Consider the following 18,176-nt stretch of genomic DNA (forward strand, 5'->3'; position numbering starts at 1 on the left):
AAATAGAAATTTGTACATTTTTGTTGAAATATTTAATTTTTTAACAATTAAAAAAGGCCAAATTTCGAGCAATAATAGGTGTTGAAATTTATATATTCAAATTACAATAATACAAACGAATTGGTTTACGTTTCAGCCATACTTGGCCTTCTTCAGAACCGCAATTTCATAAATAACGTCGAAATAACAAATAAAGGACTCGTAAATAAAGGACACAAGGACACAGAATTATAAAACGAGGCTTATTTTGATGTGTTGAGGCTGTTGTCATAGATATATTAATAACAATGATTACTGGTTGCTCTGTCCTTGCGATGTGAATGTTTTCTCAGTCGTCTGCGATCTTTAGCTACGAACACCCGCTCCTAATTGACGATGGAAAGAATTCTCTTGCATTCCGTTGCTCTGCCCTTGCGATGTGAATGTTTTCTCGGTCATCTGCGATCTTTAACTACGAACACTCGCTCCTAATTGACGATGAAAAGAATTCTCTTGCGTTCCTGGTCGGTGGTACCGACCGCTTATGTAAGTCCACTTTTACGAGTCAAACTCAATTATTAAATTTACGTGTTCCTACGGAATTTCAAAATTTGATTCAGTTGCCACTAAGAGGGTCTGGCGACAATGGCTTTCGTTCGCACCAACCTCATGGACGCACATAAGCATTGCAACGTAATGGACGACCGATTTAGCGTTAAATTTGACTAACATTCGACAATAAATCGTAGCGCCGGATCGTATCCGAGTCCTTTATTTGTTAATTCGACGTTATTTATGAAATTGCGGTTTTGAAGAAAGCCAAGTATGGCCGAAACGTAAACCAATTTGTTTGTATTATTTTAATTTGAATATATAAATTTCAACACCTATTATTGCTCGAAATTTGGCCTTTTTTAATTGTTTTAGCTGTTTGCTTCATCAAGCGTAATTTTTTTTCGTTATTTAATTTTTTGTAGAAATAGTTATTTTTTTGTAGAAATATCTACGAAATAGTACCACAAATTACAATGTTCTCAAATCAAGAAATTATTGCAAGTAGTATTTTATGAAAAACTACTATTTTATAAAAAATAGTACAAAAATCTACAAATTTTAAAAATTTAAGAAGAAACAAAATCTTAAAAAATTAAAACATCTGCTTACTTGTAGAATACTACAATTATTTATAAATGACTATAGAAATCTACCACAATTTACATATCGTAAAACTATACAAATTAGAATCTAATCCAGTTTCTCATAAAATACTACAATTTTGTATGAATAGTAACAAATACCGATTTGTTTGTACAGCTCAAAAATCTATTACAATTATGGCTAATTAAAATTTGTAATTTTTAGTTAAATGTTACAAGTTTTTACACAAATCTTCCAAAATTTATCTATTATTAATAACTTCTTAATTCGCAGAAGTCAAAATACTTATGTTTTTATTTTCGTATAGTCTGTTGTAAAGTCCAATAGAAAAATACATAAATGTACAATTTTTTACTTATATAAATTTCTGATTCGTGAATGGTTGTTATTTTGCATGCAATACTACAAGGTTCTACAGAAAACGACAAAATCCTTAAGCCTTTTACAACTCGTGAACTCATGAATTTGCTTTTTTTAGATGTTTATAAGATACTACAATTTTACATGGAAATTAACAGACCTTCAACCATACCTTCAACCTTTCCATGGAAAGTAAAAATTAATATGTCAATTAAAAAAATTAAGTATCTTATGCAAAATCAGAAAAAAAATAAAACTTAAAATAACATATAATAAAAAAGCAATGAGAAGTGCCGTTTTTGGTCGAAGCGGATCTTGATGCTTAATAATATTTCACAATATCAATTATTATTAAATACATGTTTCAGTTTTTTAAATTGGCACTGCGTGCCAATATGGACTTTGTCTGTTCAGAATTGAACTGAATAAGATGCGTAAATAAGGCACGGATATGTAAGGATTGATATCTTTATTCGGGATTTCTGAAGAACGCACGTGTCGCTAGCACCTCTCAACGAACTCTGCTCGCACACACTCATACCACACAAGAGACAAACCTGCCATCTACTCGAAAAATAAGAATTCTCTCTCACAAGCCACACAAGCGCTCTTTAAAAAAGTTCTCTCTCTACATTTTCTCCCACCTTGAGTTGTTGACAGTCCCAACAACTCAACACACAGGGTTACTTTAACGGCTCAAAACAAACAAAAAAATAATAAAAATCATGCGTGTGGTCGCCACGCGCGTTAGAAGTGAAACTTCTGAAGGCAAGGCTTTGCCATAAATTTTCTGAAATTAATACAAAAACAATGCAACGGAATTAGTCACTCCAAGCCGCCCGCAACTTGAAAATATAGTGTTATACGCAGTTCTCACTATATCCGTCTTGCCAGTGCCGTACGCCTGATCGAATTTTCGTGACGCGTTTTCGAGTCGCAAAATCGAATTTACTTACCGATTCAAAAGGAGTTTCACTTTGTACGCCTGTTGGTCGAATTTTCGTGACACTATTTCGTGACGTTTTTTCGTGTCGCACAATCGAACTTACTACCGTACCAATTAAAGAAGTTTCATTTCGTACGCCAATTGGTCAAAAATTTTTGTTACACTTTTTGTGTCGCATAATCAAACTTACTACCGTGCCAGAAGAAGAACCGTCTCGCCAACGTCGTACGCCTATTGGTCAAATTTTCGTTACACTTTTCGTGTTGCACAATCGAACTTACTACCGTACCAAAGAAGTTTCATTTCGTACGCCTATTGGTCGAATTTTTGTTACACTTCCCGTGTCGCACAATCGAACTTACTACCGTACCAAAAAAGTTTAATTTCGTACGCCTATTGGTCGAATTTTCGTTACACTTTTCGTGTCGCATAATCGAACTTACTACCGTGCCAGAAGAAGAACCGTCTCGCCAACGCCGTACGCCTATTGGTCGAATTTTCGTTACATTTTCCGTGTCGCACAATCGAACTTACTACCGTACCAAAGAAGTTTCATTTCGTACGCCTATTGGTCGAATTTTCGTTACACTTTCCGTGTCGCAAAATCGAACTTACTACCGTACCAAAGAAGTTTCATTTCGTACGCCTATTGGTCGAATTTTTGTTACATTTTCCGTGTCGCACAATCGAACTTACTACCGTACCAAAGAAATTTCATTTCGTACGCCTATTGGTCGAATTTTCGTTACTCTTTCCGTGTCGCACAATCGAACTTACTACCGTACCAAAGAAGTTTCATTTCGTAGCCTATTGGTCGAATTTTCGTCACATTTTCCGTGTCGCACAATCGAACTTACTACCGTACCAAAGAAGTTTCACTTCCGTTACACTTTTTCGTGTCGCGAATCGAATTCACTACCGTGCCTAAAGAAGTTTCACTTCAAAAATGAACGCGTGGTCGCCACGCGCGTTAGAAGTGAAACTTCTGAAAGCAAGGCTTTGCCATAATTTTTCTGAAATTAATACAAAAACAATGCAACGGAATTAGTCACTCCAAGCCGCCCGCAACTCGAAAATATAGTGTTATACGCAGTTCTCACTATATCCGTCTCGCCAGTGCAGTGCCGTACGCCTGATCGAATTTTCGTGACGCGTTTTCGAGTCGCAAAATCGAATTTACTTACCGATCCAAAAGAAGTTTCACTTTGTACGCCTGTTGGTCGAATTTTCGTGACACTATTTCGTGACGTTTTTTCGTGTCGCACAATCGAACTTACTACCGTACCAAAGAAGTTTCATTTCGTACGCCTATTGGTCGAATTTTTGTTACACTTTTCGTGTCGCATAATCGAACTTACTACCGTGCCAGAAGAAGAACCGTCTCGCCAACGCCGTACGCCTATTGGTCAAATTTTCGTTACACTTTTTGTGTCGCACAATCGAACTTACTACCGTACCAAAGAAGTTTCACTTCCGTTACACTTTTTCGTGTCGCGAATCGAACTCACTACCGTGCCTAAAGAAGTTTCACTTCAAAAATTTATCTTTTATTACAAACAGAATAAGCTCAAAAGAACATTAACACATGACAATTTTTAAAGCTTAAATCTACACGGAGGCTTCACAAGTCTTCCGTAACGTGTACGCGTTTCGGGCTTTTCTACGTCAGCGTCCTTTCGCACTTTGCAAGTTTTACTAGCGGGAACAGTCTCTGCTTTCTCTGACGATTTCTTCTTCGATTGATGACAAGCTCTCAGCTCATCTAAAGATTCTTCCCCAGAGTGTACTTCTAATAGAAAAAATCGTTGTACAGGACGTATAAGTTCTCCCGTGGCTGTTTTTAAACAAACAACTCTCGTCTCTCCATCAATTCCAGGAATAAGTTTAATTATTCTGGCCAAGGGCCAGTCCAGACGTTTCTGCAGGTCGTTGCCGATGAGGACGACATCTCCCACCTTGAGAGTGCGTGTAGTAGATCGCGTCGAAGGACACTGTTTCAGCTGACCAAGATACTCGATTCTGAAACGCCTTCTCAGAGCCTCGCGTAGTTCCTGAATGTAGCGAAGTCTTGCAGAATCAGCTTCGGGCACAACAGCACTGGGCAAACAATGCCAATCGGGTCGAATACCTTCTGTGTGGCTGCCAGAATCTTTCTTTTTGTGACTACCTCGGGGATCCTCGGCTGTAAACAATGGCTGGAAATATTTAATATGTCTTCACCTTTATCCCAGACAAGGCCTAAAACTGGAGTTTCTGTCGAGGGATTCATATCGCCAGAATACTCCCCACCCTCGAAGGTCAAATCCTCCTTTACTCATGTATAGAGTCGCCTTCTCCTTGAAACTTTCTACCTCGTCGACCGTTGGGAGACTTTGGAACCGTACGTTAAAACGCCCGTTCCCCAGATCAGTCGCGAACCGAGCCTGGAGACGTTGGACATGTCGCAGGCCAAGGACAACACCACCAGGGAGCAGAAGGCGCCGAGGACGGCAACACCTGTACCTGTGCAGTGCAGCCAGGACACCCGAGAACTGGACAGTGGCCTTTGCGAGGCCGAAAGCCAATACATAGCCGAGATCCTCACCCAACGCGCTGACGAGGAGGTGAGCAGGCTGTTGGAGGTGGGCTCTCAGCCCGCTGGACAACCCGATCGTACCGAGGTGCAGAAGGGGCAGCAGCCGGACTCAGCCGAATCGCAGCCAATGGATTACACCGAGCTGTAAACAGTGGTTTTTGCTCGATAAGAGACTAACTTTTATTTTTGTTTACTTTAATTTTATACCAGCATATTTTATTTTATTTGATATTCCTTTTCAAGAACACACTCGTTAGATTAAGCAGGGTTCACAACCTTCGTGAAATATTTGATATCGTTTTGTTTAACTTGATTTTTTATATATTCTTATGTATTAATATTGCATGACGTAGCAGTTGCTACAACCTATTACACTTTTTACACTTTCAACACTCAGACACACTACAACTGTCAATACACATTAAAATAAACCTTATGATATATCCCTACACACTAATTAAGTCATTCACCTGTCGTTTTACGAGATATTAAGCCAGAAGGCAAGATTTAGATTAGATAATGGACTCGGACAAGTTCCGAATAATAGTTTTAGCTTTCATATTAATTTTGTTCGCGATAGCGATAGTTTGCATCCTACTTCTAGTGTATTCGCATAAAGCCGGTTCACAATCTTATTATTTACCGTAGAAACAAACAAGCATGAAGTTTTCGGAATACCTAGTGGTCGTTACGATAATATTCGTACCGTTAATTATTAATTTTCCAGATCCGTATTTAGTTTTTGTTCTTTTTACATTATTCACGACATACATTATGATTTTAAACGATCCCGCAGGGGAATGACACACCTACACCTTACCGATACACCTTTACACTTTTTACACTTGTAGCGTTGAGAAACTAGCATGAGAACAACATTGATAGAGGTGATACACTTCGCTACACTTTTCTACACTTTTCTACACTTTACACACCAGCGCGTTACCAGCGAGCGTGCGAGACGAGCCAACACAGGCATTACACTTTTCCTACAATTTATTACACTTTTTCACACTTTATACACAAGCGCGTTACCAGCGAGCGTGCGAATCGAACCAGCGATGGTTCTACACCAAACGACACTTTATCACATTTTTTTAATTTTGATATTTCACTTAAAGCCAAATAGATTTATTCCAGGCGTACGTTTACATTTTGTTACACCTTATTGCAATTATGCTTATTTTGATTTACACTTTGCTACACTTACATAACTTTTACACTTTGGCACGGAATTGAGCCATTTTGATATTATATTCTTTAATTTGATAACTTTCCAACTTTCCCTGTCACTATAAAAACAACATTTGTATTAACCATTATGCATGCGATAGATTAAGTCGCTTTTATTATACTTACCTGTTTTTATTTTATACTTACCGTTGATCACCGCCGGTGACACCAAATGAGACGATTCCTTGAACGATCCGGGACACCTGAAAGAAAAAGAAAAAGATTAATTACGATTGCGTTATTCGCAGACTTACCTGGTTTCGTAGGGATTCGTTGACATGACTTTCTTACGTGGAGAGTCACTCGGTGCAAGCCTAGTGACTCTGTGTCCGCTTACGCGAAGATTCGCGGTGCAGCGGCGCGATTGGTTCACGCGCGGGCGATAGCCAATTCGCGTTTTTGCACCTTAAGGAGCGGCATTTCACTAAAAGTGTAGATGCCGAGTCAACGCGAACGACTCGGCACAAGAAGAGTTACACTTTTAGTGTTTGAGGAGTCGTACCATTTACACCTGTGGCACGACTAGCCAATGGGAGAACTTCGCGCCCGTTTGCGCATCATGGCGCATGCGTCGCGCTTAGGTGGGAGAACCACACCCGTCCCTCGTGGACAGTTCGCCGTGAGATATCGAAGCGTCAACACGTATTACCGTTGCGCATAACAAATTCGACTTCGGCTTGCTTATCCCGTTTACCGCCTACGATAAGCGCGTGTGATATTTCATCGCGGATAGTTCGTTGCGCGATTACGTAGCGTAGAAGTCACGCAGTAAAATACGAATCCAGCCGACTTATCCCGTCGATTGCTTGTGCTGTTAGCATGAGTTGTAACTAAGAAAGATTGTTAGAAGCGATTGCGCGATCCGGGATATTGAATCCTCAAACACGATTGTGCATACTATAGAGCGAGACGGCGGTTCGAGAACACTCGACGTACGAGTACACGCGATCGAGCGAACGCGTCCGTTCCTACACGGAGATTGCTGTAGTGAGGAGAATAATAAATTGTTAATTATTTTATTACAAAAATAAGTGATTTCAATCGCGATCCCAGTAAAATTCCTATCCATACGTTCGAAGATTACGCGTCGTTACATAAGGGCGTGGTCGACGACCTTGAACACGTCTGCGGCGTAGAACACGGCGGCCATTGAGCTGGAAGGAAGGAAGGGACCACGCGAGTTCGAGAGGTTTCTGTATTTGAGCCTTAAAATACAGTGGCGACCGTATAATTCAGCCCAAGTAGTAAGTGGCTATAATTTGATTTTTTACAACATCAATCGTTGTTCCGGTCACAACTCATTATTCTGTTGTCAACGTAGAAGGATTTTGCAAGATCACGTACTAACTTGATCTCCTCCTCGGGTAAGTCTCGAGCAATGTTCTCCAGATGAAGATCGATGGTTGCTCCCAGCAAAAATGGGCTGCTTGATACTCCAAAAACGATACGTCAGTGTCGATAGACCACAAATTTCGTGTCTTCAGGCTGTCTCTTCCACAAAAATCTCATAACGTCTCGATCCTGCTTCAAGACGCTAATGCCTTTCGTATATCTGTTATCACTCCAAATTTTTGCAGCCTGAATCGCAGCAGCAACTCGGGTATCAATTCGATGAAATTTGGTCCCGTCTCTGGGCACTGATTCAACGAGGGACTTCCTCTTTCAATTGACGATGCATCGAAAACCGAGCGAATCCGAGTCGTGCTGTTTTCCTTAACTACGTGTCTGTGTGGCAGGTAATGTCCATAATCCTTTGCTTCATTGTTAGAAAGTTCTTCTATTATACCATCGTTTAACCAATCCTGAAAGACGTCGTCGTAGGCTTGGTAGAGACCATCTTGTTTTAGCTTCTTGATTGTACTTTCTAACTTCCGCTCAGCCATCGCACGATTCATCGGTAGAGTTGGGTGGTTCTCCTTCCAGGGCAAACATACCTCATAACGTCCTTGCTCGTTTATGATTGTAGAGTGTCGAAAAGACGTTTTCTTGATGCTGTTCCTTCGTAGATTTTTGGATGGGATCTTGTATTCCCAAAACGTCCAAATTTCACAGGTCTTCGATCTTGGCCTCGTCCACATACGTAGAAAAAGCGATTGCCACACTGTCGTTGCGCTGACAGACGTGCGATGGATTTTTGCCCATTATTGTCCATCCAAACTTGGTATCAACAGCCGTTACTCCATTATCAAGTTGAACTATTCGACCGGTTAGAAGCTTGCCAGCAACATCGGCTCCTATCAAGAGGGAAATCGGTACTTCATCGTGGTTAGCATCTGTGAGATTAATGGATTTTTTACTTAGTTCCATGATCCAAGAACCTCCGGTCACCCTGGGAATATTGACACATATTTTATTCTGCTCAAATGCGTTGAAATTGCACGCGTAGCCACCGTCAAGACTACGTAAACAAACGAGGTAGCGTTTGTGATCCAGAGGTTGAGTACTTACGCCTCCAAACAGCGAATGAATCATCGTGCAATTACATGTTTCCTTGAATTGCATCTTCGCAGCCATGTCAGCTGAGATATACGAATGATGTGACCCAGTGTCAACGACCGCTCGAATTAACTGTTCTTGAATGTCGTTGTATACTTTAACCATAAATGTCTGCATAAAAACTTCCGGGCCCGATGACAGATTGGATAGATTCTCCACGACGGCATTTTCTTGAGTGTCCGTCTTCGCTTTACTTCCGGAGCTCGACGTATTAGAGGCCACACGACGACATAACAACAGAATATGCCTGTGACCACACCACGCACACTTACCTTTATAACGACAACTCTTGAGGTTATGTCCGATTTTGGCACAACAAAAGCAGGCTCTCTTTTCTTTAACAATCTCCTGCCTCTCTGCCAGAGATAGTTTCTTAGCCTTTTCACAATTCACACAGTTATGCCGTTCGTCACAAAAAATGCATTTAGAGTCGATCGTTTCATTTACTGTTAAAAGTCCTGCCGCCGTTGGTGTTTCCGACGCTTCCTGTTTCGTTCTCTTATTCCTATCCTTCACCTTTGTCTCTGAGGTGATGCCGAAACCACTAACAACTATTTCAATTCTTTGTTCTGCCTGAACCTCTTCCGCCAAGAACGACATGAGGTTAGTGAGCCTGTCCTTTGCGACGGTAGCGCCAGACAACGCCGGTGATCGCGGCCAAACTCTAAATGTCTTCTCCGGCAGCGAAGATTCCACTAGAGGATACAACATGGCCGCACACATTTCAGTAGTGACACCAAGCGACTCGAGCGCTCTCAACTGCGTTTCGAGCTTATCGAACAGGTTACCGACGGATAGCTTCTTTTCCGACTTAGTGGTGTTGTTCAACACTAACTTGAGCAGCTCGCGCACGTATAGCTCAATTAATAAGTCGTTTTTACCGAATCTTGATTTTAAACTGTCTATCACTTTGTCATAATTGTCCGCGATCGGTGGATAACTATTCACGAGATCACTAGCTCTAGAATCCTTTACCATAGCCTGAACTAAATATTAGAATTTATCTTCCTGGTAATCTGTTGATCCTCGTGGATATTCTTAAAAAGACTCCAAAATTGCAGCCACTCGCGTAACTCTCCGCTGAATTTCTATAACTCGATCTTTGGTAGCTGAACCGTTTATCTTGGATGGCTTGTTCGCTGTCACGTCTGTTCCTTGGTTGAACGGCCTCACCGCCATTTGCAATTGGGGGAATTGGTTGCATCAGATTCGTAACTTGTGTCTTGATGCGATAATACTTGAGACGATATTCATCGCATGCCGTGGATTCCTCTTCGAGGTCCTGATCCGTCGTTTCTTCTCGATCGAGTAGTAACTGTTGCAACTTATCGTTGAGATCCTCGATTTCACTGGCTTTATCTTTTAACAACGCAAACTGTGCTTGTATATCTCCGATTGCTGCGTCTCTACTTATATTCGTTGAGAACCAGTTGTATGTCCTTGTGAATGCCGCACGCGCGGTTTTCCTCAGCTTCTTGCAGTTATCCATGATCACACGAGATTATTTACGCCAGAGTCCTGTCACGGTCGCCAGATGTTCAGAATTGAACTGAATAAGATGCGTAAATAAGGCACGGATATGTAAGGATTGATATCTTTATTCGGGGTTTCTCAAGAACGCACGTGTCGCTAGCACCTCTCAACGAACTCTGCTCGCACACACTCATACCACACAGGAGACAAGCTTGCCATCTACTCGAAAAAATAAGAATTTTCTCTCATAAGCCACACAAGCGCTCTTTAACAAAGTTCTCTCTTTAGATTGTCGGACTTAAAACGCAATTGTGTAAACTGAAACTAAAAATAATATATTTTATATTAATTTGATATTGTCAAGTAAAATAATATACTATTAGAAGAATATTTATAACAGTTATACAAATTTATATGGATAGATCCATTATAGAGTATATCTTCATATATGATTATCTTTAACCTTATAAATATACTTTTACATGATCACACATGATAATATACTAGTATATAAAACCATATATGACTATATAAAGTTATACTTAAAGAGATTTAGCCATATAATATTGTTCAAGATTATATTTCCATTTCTTATATGACCACATATAATTATATATTTACTAATGTGAACAAATAAGAGGTATTTTTTCCCAAGTATACAGGGTTTGTCCGGAAAGTAATGCGTCGCATTTTTTTGTGACGTGACTATACGTCGCAGTGCGGTCGGACCGGTTGGGGAGAGTAGGGGGAACCCTTAGCTTACTAACGGTCGGTAGGCAATTGCCTCCGTGCGCTTGGAGGGTTAGGACGGCTGTTTTCGTGAACGTCTACGTAGTAGTCGCGTCGAACTTATGATGGAGAAAACTTTAGGGCAACGTTATGCAATAAAGTTTTGCGTGAAGCTGAAAAAGACGCCGCTCGAAACTTTTGAAATGCTTAAGGAAGCCTTCGGGGCCGATTGCCTTTCCAGATCGCAGTCCAACAGATGGCACAAGATGTTTAGAGAAGGTCGGGAGGAAGTCGCCGACGAGGCCCGCGCAGGCTTCCTTAAGCATTTCAAAAGTTTCGAGCGGCGTCTTTTTCAGCTTCACGCAAAACTTTATCGCATAGCGTTGCTCTAAAGTTTTCTCCATCATAAGTTCGACGCGACTACTACGTAGACGTTCACGAAAACAGCCGTCCTAACCCTCCAAGCGCACGGAGGCAATTGCCTACCAACCGTTGGTAAGCTAAGGGTTTCCCCTACTCTCCCCAACCGGTCCGACCGCACTGCGACGTATAGTCACGTCACAAAAAAATGCGACGCATTACTTTCCGGACAGACCCTGTATAATCATATATGCTTATATATGGCTATGTATAATTATATACTCTCATATATGGCCATATAATATTGTTTAAGATTATATTTTCCATTTCTTATATGATCATATATAATCATGTATCTACTAATATAAACTAATATGAATAAATAAGAGATTTTTTTTCCCGGGTTATGCGGTTTTAGACATGTGTGTATGTGGTGCTGGGTAAGGTTTTGATGTGAAACTTCTTTAAGCACGGTAGTGAATTCGATTCGCGACACGAAAAAGTGTAACGGAAGTGAAACTTCTTTGGTACGGTAGTAAGTTCGATTGTGCGACACAAAAAGTGTAACAAAAATTTGACCAATAGGCGTACGGCGTTGGCGAGATGGTTCTTCTTCTGGCACGGTAGTAAGTTCGATTATGCGACACGGAAAGTGTAACGAAAATTCGACCAATAGGCGTACGAAATGAAACTTCTTTGGTACGGTAGTAAGTTCGATTGTGCGACACGAAAAGTGTAACGAAAATTCGACCAATAGGCGTACGAAATGAAACTTCTTTGGTACGGTAGTAAGTTCGATTGTGCGACACGGAAAATGTAACGAAAATTCGACCAATAGGCGTACGAAATGAAACTTCTTTGGTACGGTAGTAAGTTCGATTGTGCGACACGGAAAATGTGACGAAAATTCGACCAATAGGCGTACGGCGTTGGCGAGACGGTTCTTCTTCTGGCACGGTAGTAAGTTCGATTATGCGACACGAAAAGTGTAACGAAAATTCGACCAATAGGCGTACGAAATTAAACTTCTTTGGTACGGTAGTAAGTTCGATTGTGTGACACGGGAAGTGTAACGAAAATTCGACCAATAGGCGTACGAAATGAAACTTCTTTGGTACGGTAGTAAGTTCAATTGTGCGACACGGAAAATGTAACGAAAATTCGACCAATAGGCGTACGAAATGAAACTTCTTTGGTACGGTAGTAAGTTCGATTGTGCGACACGGAATGTGTAACGAAAATTCGATCAATAGGCGTACTACGAAATGAAACTTCTTTGGTACGGTAGTAAGTTCGATTGTGCGACACGGAAAATATAATGAAAATTCGACCAATAGGCGTATGGCGTTGGCGAGACGGTTCTTTTTCTGGCACGGTAGTAAGTTCGATTATGCGACACGAAAAGTGCAACGAAAATTTCAACCAATTGGCGTACGAAATGAAACTTCTTTAATTGGTACGGTAGTAAGTTCGATTGTGTGACACGAAAAAACGTCACGAAATAGTGTCACGAAAATTCGACCAACAGGCGTACAAAGTGCTCCTTTTGGATCGGTAAGTAAATTCGATTTTGCGACTCGAAAACGCGTCACGAAAATTCGATCAGTCGTACGGCACTGGCAAGACGGATATAGTGAGAACTGCGTATAACACTATATTTTTGAGTTGCGGGCGGCTTGGAGTGACTAATTCCGGTGCATTGTTTTTGTATTAATTTCAGAAAAGTTATGGCAAAGCCTTGCCTTCAGAAGTTTCACTTCTAACGCGCGTGGCGACCACACGCATGATTTTTTTTTTTATAATGACTCGCTTTTTATTTTACAGATAAGTTAGAACAAAGAATTTTTATTTCTTTTTGTACTCGCGCGGCGCGACGTTGGCCCAATAGGCCTACTTTGTAATGAGCCGGCACTGGTTTCTGACATTCACCCGACATTAAGAAAAAATTATATTTGTATATCCGATTCGAAATTTTATTACTCCTTTTAAACTAAATTTGTTTCTTAAGAATTTTTGAAAAATTATATATTTACGCTGGTTATAACACATGTAGACTTGCGACGCTATTTCTCTATATTATTTTCCCCGGGCCGTGAGGCGGGGCTGAATCGCGTAGCAAATCTCTGATCGGGTGGCAGAGCGGATCTCGAAAGCGATACGAAACTACTTTGGGCGCCAGGTGTGGATACGGCCACACCACCGTTTACTCTAACCCGCGAAAGGTACTCTACATGAACTCTACATAGATCCGACATAAACTCTAATTATCGATATAACTCTTAATTCATATGTCAAGATACACCCGCTCTGGCCGATCGCAACGACTGCTCAGGATTTTCGGTAGAGGGTCGTGGTTTTTACATAGGCCGAATGCGGAGGGGTTTGACCGTGGTGAGGCGAAGACAAACACAAAAAAAAGCACTCAAGTAGCATGTAAATCAAAATATAATATAAGAAAAAACTTGATAATTGCGTTACAACTTTCAGGACGCGAGCGAAGTATTCGTCGCGATCAATCCCTCGACCATGTCAAGTCTTTCGACGGGTCTGCGCGTTATAAAGAAACTCGGACGCAAACATAATATTCCCGGAAAAACGTACGTGTAACCTGTATTCGCGATAAGGAACAATCTACGCTATGAAGTACGCGAGGCGCAATAATATACACCGACGAAGTAATACACGCCAGGAATAATCTACGCGATGAAATGCGCGAAACGTAATAATATACGCCGACGAAATAATACACGCAAGAAATAATCTACGCGATGAAATACGCGAAAAGTAATAATATACGCCGACGAAATAATACACGCAATCACAATAATCCACTCTGGGGATGACGAAATAATACACGCGATGAACTACGCAGAACGCAGTAAGAAGCTTAGCGGGAGCGCGAAAACTAATATTAACTCATACACGAAATGCAATAATATTCGCCTACGAACGAAATAATACACGCAATGAACTACGCAGAACGCAGTAATAAAGCTTAACGGAAGCGCGAATTAATATTAAGTCATACCCGAATGGCGACAATATAGGCCAACGAACGAAATAATACACGCAAACGAAAGGATACACGCAATCGCAACTAACGAAGGAGTACACGCAGTATACTGGGTACGATTCTCCTCGCCCCTCGGTCCACTCCGCGAGCGCGTGATACTTCCGCACGATACACTCCGGGGCGCGTGATATCTCCACCCGGAGGAACGCAACTCTAAGACTAACGAAAACGCGAAACCGAAAATAGAATAATCTGAAATGCACACCCCCGACTCGTTACTCCGCCGCCTAACACTCGAAGTACCGGGCGCGGTAATTAACGGGTCTACGTGCCGATACGCCCCAGAATGAATGCACGGACGAGATTCACGCTACCGTGGACGCGAGACTTACGATTAACGAAACACTAAGACTACCGGAAACGCGAAAACAAACACTCGGATTAACGGAAGCGTGAAAACTAATATTAGGGTGACTGTTGAGCCGATCCGCATAATCGCATAACACTCGCAAGGATCGTGACGCGTGGCAAGGCCGCCACGTCGTACGCCGACACGCTATCACACGCAATCATACACCAGATTGTCGAGTCGAGCGGAAAAGGACCCCCTTTTTACTCTATTCACGGGGTAGCAGCGGGTGGGATATGTCAGACCCGTAAAAATGACCGAAGCACTAATCCCGAGGGATTCACGACATTAGTGCGTAGGTCGGGAGGCGATCCTACGCACATCTCCAAATACGAAATACGATACGTGAAACGGTACTCGACGTTCCGCCCCGCTGGCCCCGTTACCTTACTTTCGGGATTGCAGGTCGTTTACAACACTCTCGTGGTCCTCGATCCTTCCTCCGTGATGGGCTTGTAGGGCCGCCGCCCTCGCTTAATACACCCTCAGGACTCCTCGCCGGACGTTCACGCACGCTCGAGATCGGCCCAACAGTCACGATCGTGGCGGGCCCGCTTCGCGGCCTCCTACAATTTTGAGGCGCTTCACCGCGCCGGCGGATGACGCCACCCGGCCTACTCGGGCCGCCCGACCGCTTCCTCCTGTACTAATAGCTAAACGAAAAACATGATAACTCGACGATAAGCGGGTACGCGCGCCGCATAAAGGTTCGGGGGGGGGGGGTTTACGTGCCCGGTCCCAGTGACGGACACCCGGTGCAACGTCACAGACTATATCTAACACTTACATCAAAGTAAGAAGTAGTCTACCACGTAAGACGGTTGGCTCACGATCCAGAGGTCCCGAGGTCTCGAGTTCAAATCCCATCAAAGTAAGTTTGTTTTTCAAGTACGAGAAAATATTTATAATCATAGGTTGCATTTTAAGAAACAAATTTAGTTAAAAAGTAGTAATAAAATTTCAAGATAAATATAATTTTTTTTTATGCTGGGTGAATTTCCTCATTAGAGAATGTTTTAATTCTAGTATTTCTTTGTAGTCTACTGTACTCAAATAGATATAGAAGTGTGTAAAATATCAGTATTAGTTACACTAAAAAAATACAAAAATTTACAAAAGTGTTCCAATTCTAGCATTTTCACGTAGGATTTTGTAGTACTTCTTAAATTCATGTAGAATAGATTCTGGCAATTATATTTTATAGTTTTTTGTAGTACACTTTTATTTTTTTTAAATTTTGTAGAAATATTTCTGCCAGGTTTGACATCAGTAACACGAGCCAGAGCATTACATCGCACTTTGAAAGATATTTTCACAAATATATGTAAGTCTTAATAGATTTTAGATTAGCAACATTTTAGTCACATATAACTTTTTTTCAGACAACTATTGTTTACACCTTGACTACACAACCTTGACTAAACAACGAAGCAACAATTCTTATGGACTGGACCCGATTTATTCTCGCCTCCGAACGAAGAATCAATTATTATGTTAATTTGCTCGCTGACGACCTCCGTTTTTACCTTTGACTTCATAGATACAACGACAATTTTCCTGTATGTATTTGTCAAGCTTTCGAACGGTGATGTGGCTCTGTAAGTAAAGAATTTTATATGGTTAGTTAGGAATTACATTGCAATTATTCTACGGCTGAAGAAGACTCGGTGAAGTCGAAACGTTCCGTTGTTTACATATATGTGATTAATAATTATATGAATTAACATCCATTATTGCTCGATTATTGGCCTTTCCCTTATTAATTGTTATTATTACAATTTTATGATATATAGTGTTGTCCACGAATTTCTAGTTGCTGGTACGACTTTTTTCTCTGACATGAGTGTAGAGAAAACCTTTCTTTACATTTTCATAGCAGGAACGATCTTTTATACTATATAGTTTCTTTGTAATAAGTGAAATACGAACATGCTGCATTGTAGCCAGCTTGCCATGATAGTAGGGTAAGTTGGCTGTACGACAAAAGTCTATGTTAAATTAATAAAAAGTAATAGAAATACAAAACGCATAGCAAATGTACTTTTTGATAAAGATTGTATATCTTTTAAAGTTATTTTGTAATAATTGAATAACAAAATGCTGTTGCAGAAAATTGTAAACTATTTTAGATGTAGCTTTCTTCGATATAAAAATATTAAATATAAATTAGCCCGTTTTCTTTTACGTGTGGATGTCCAACAGAGCCTCAACTTTCCAATTTAAAAATAAATATATATCTAGCTTCTATCAGCATTATAAGTAGCAAATCACATATTCACACACGTCTCACACTTGCGGCAACTGCAAATTAAGCTAAACGTACCTTAATATGAGTCAACATATCCCATCTTTACATACGTTTGATTTCAGTCATTTTATTACAATAAATTACTGTTGTTACTCAAAACAGCATAGTCGAATATAGTAACAGAAACTTTTCTTTTAAGGGCCCTGGATACCCATGTCAGCCATCTTGAATCGAAACGATGAAATATGGACAATTCTTACGGAAGATCTTAAATAAGAAGGAGTCACCGTACGATTGAATATAAGCGCTCAAATGAAAGATGAAAGCATATTGTATGTTTACCTGCTTATTAATTTGCTGGTCCTAATATAGAAATTGCAGTAACAGTGCAATAAAAAATTGACAGCTGATCGGCGTAGCACTGTTCTGGAAAACGGTTTATAGCACTTTATTGGATTATTATTTAAGGCAATGGACAGCACATTGACATAACCAACAAACTAAAGCTCAATAATGCACAATTTTTAGTACGATTAATAAGTTATCTTACCAATGAGATCTTCCGCAAAACAATCGTCCACTTTTTGACGTGTTTCCCGCCGCGAGCCACTCGAGAGTCGACTGGTGGAGCACACGCACACAAAAGAAAAAACGTATCTGAGTGCACAGGTACGTGCTTTCTCTTGTGTGCGTTTCCCCCACCAGCCGACTCTCGAGTGACTTGCGGCTTAAATCTACCAGCTGTGTATCAAGCTATGAAGCTTTCTCCAGTAGATGTCGTGTCACTCGACCGCTGTATTTTCCGAGACTATCCAGTAGGGGTCTTAACTAACAATAATACTTTGATTTACGTACGATTTACCCAAGTACGATTTACCTCGTGCCTTTAGCTCTTCTTTAATAGCTCCGAACCACTGATTAGCATCAGGCCCACCTAGCGCCTCCTTGTAATTTTGCGGCGCGTTGTACTCGGCGAAATCGGCTGCATCGTGGTCGATCAACCATCTCGGTCTCTGGAGCAGCGCTTGATCTCTCAACATACGACCTTGGTTAGCAGGCGCTGCAGGTGGATCTTCGTTGCGTTGAACAGCCTCTGCTTTCTCGGCCGGCGGTATAGACTCTGCATTGCCGACTGCCGGCGCAGCCTCCCCATTACCGACCGGTGGTTCAAGCTCGGCATCCCTGTTGCAGCTGTCA

At 41.1% G+C, this 18,176-nt stretch overlaps 2 protein-coding genes across 2 annotated transcripts; both read right to left on the bottom strand.

Moving 5' to 3' along the window:
• Positions 1 to 7,777: 7,777 nt before the first annotated feature.
• LOC139820300 (uncharacterized) lies at positions 7,778 to 8,134 on the bottom strand. Its single transcript, XM_071790459.1, has one exon. It carries the CDS (start codon positions 8,132 to 8,134, stop codon positions 7,778 to 7,780), a length of 357 nt encoding a protein of 118 aa, XP_071646560.1.
• A 163-nt stretch (positions 8,135 to 8,297) lies between these two features.
• Positions 8,298 to 9,725, bottom strand: LOC139820301 (uncharacterized). The gene has a single exon (XM_071790460.1). It carries the CDS (start codon positions 9,723 to 9,725, stop codon positions 8,298 to 8,300), a length of 1,428 nt encoding a protein of 475 aa, XP_071646561.1.
• Between the last annotated feature and the right edge of the window lie 8,451 nt (positions 9,726 to 18,176).

Source organism: Temnothorax longispinosus, chromosome 10 (assembly GCF_030848805.1).
Source record: "Temnothorax longispinosus isolate EJ_2023e chromosome 10, Tlon_JGU_v1, whole genome shotgun sequence".
Classification (NCBI taxonomy): Eukaryota; Metazoa; Arthropoda; class Insecta; order Hymenoptera; family Formicidae; genus Temnothorax; species Temnothorax longispinosus.

What these genes read in the sequence shown, in the direction of transcription:
- LOC139820301 (XM_071790460.1), bottom strand. Translation starts at nt 9,725, where the DNA reads ATGGTAAAGGATTCTAGAGCTAGTGATCTCGTGAATAGTTATCCACCG.
- LOC139820300 (XM_071790459.1), bottom strand. Translation starts at nt 8,134, where the DNA reads ATGGCTGAGCGGAAGTTAGAAAGTACAATCAAGAAGCTAAAACAAGAT.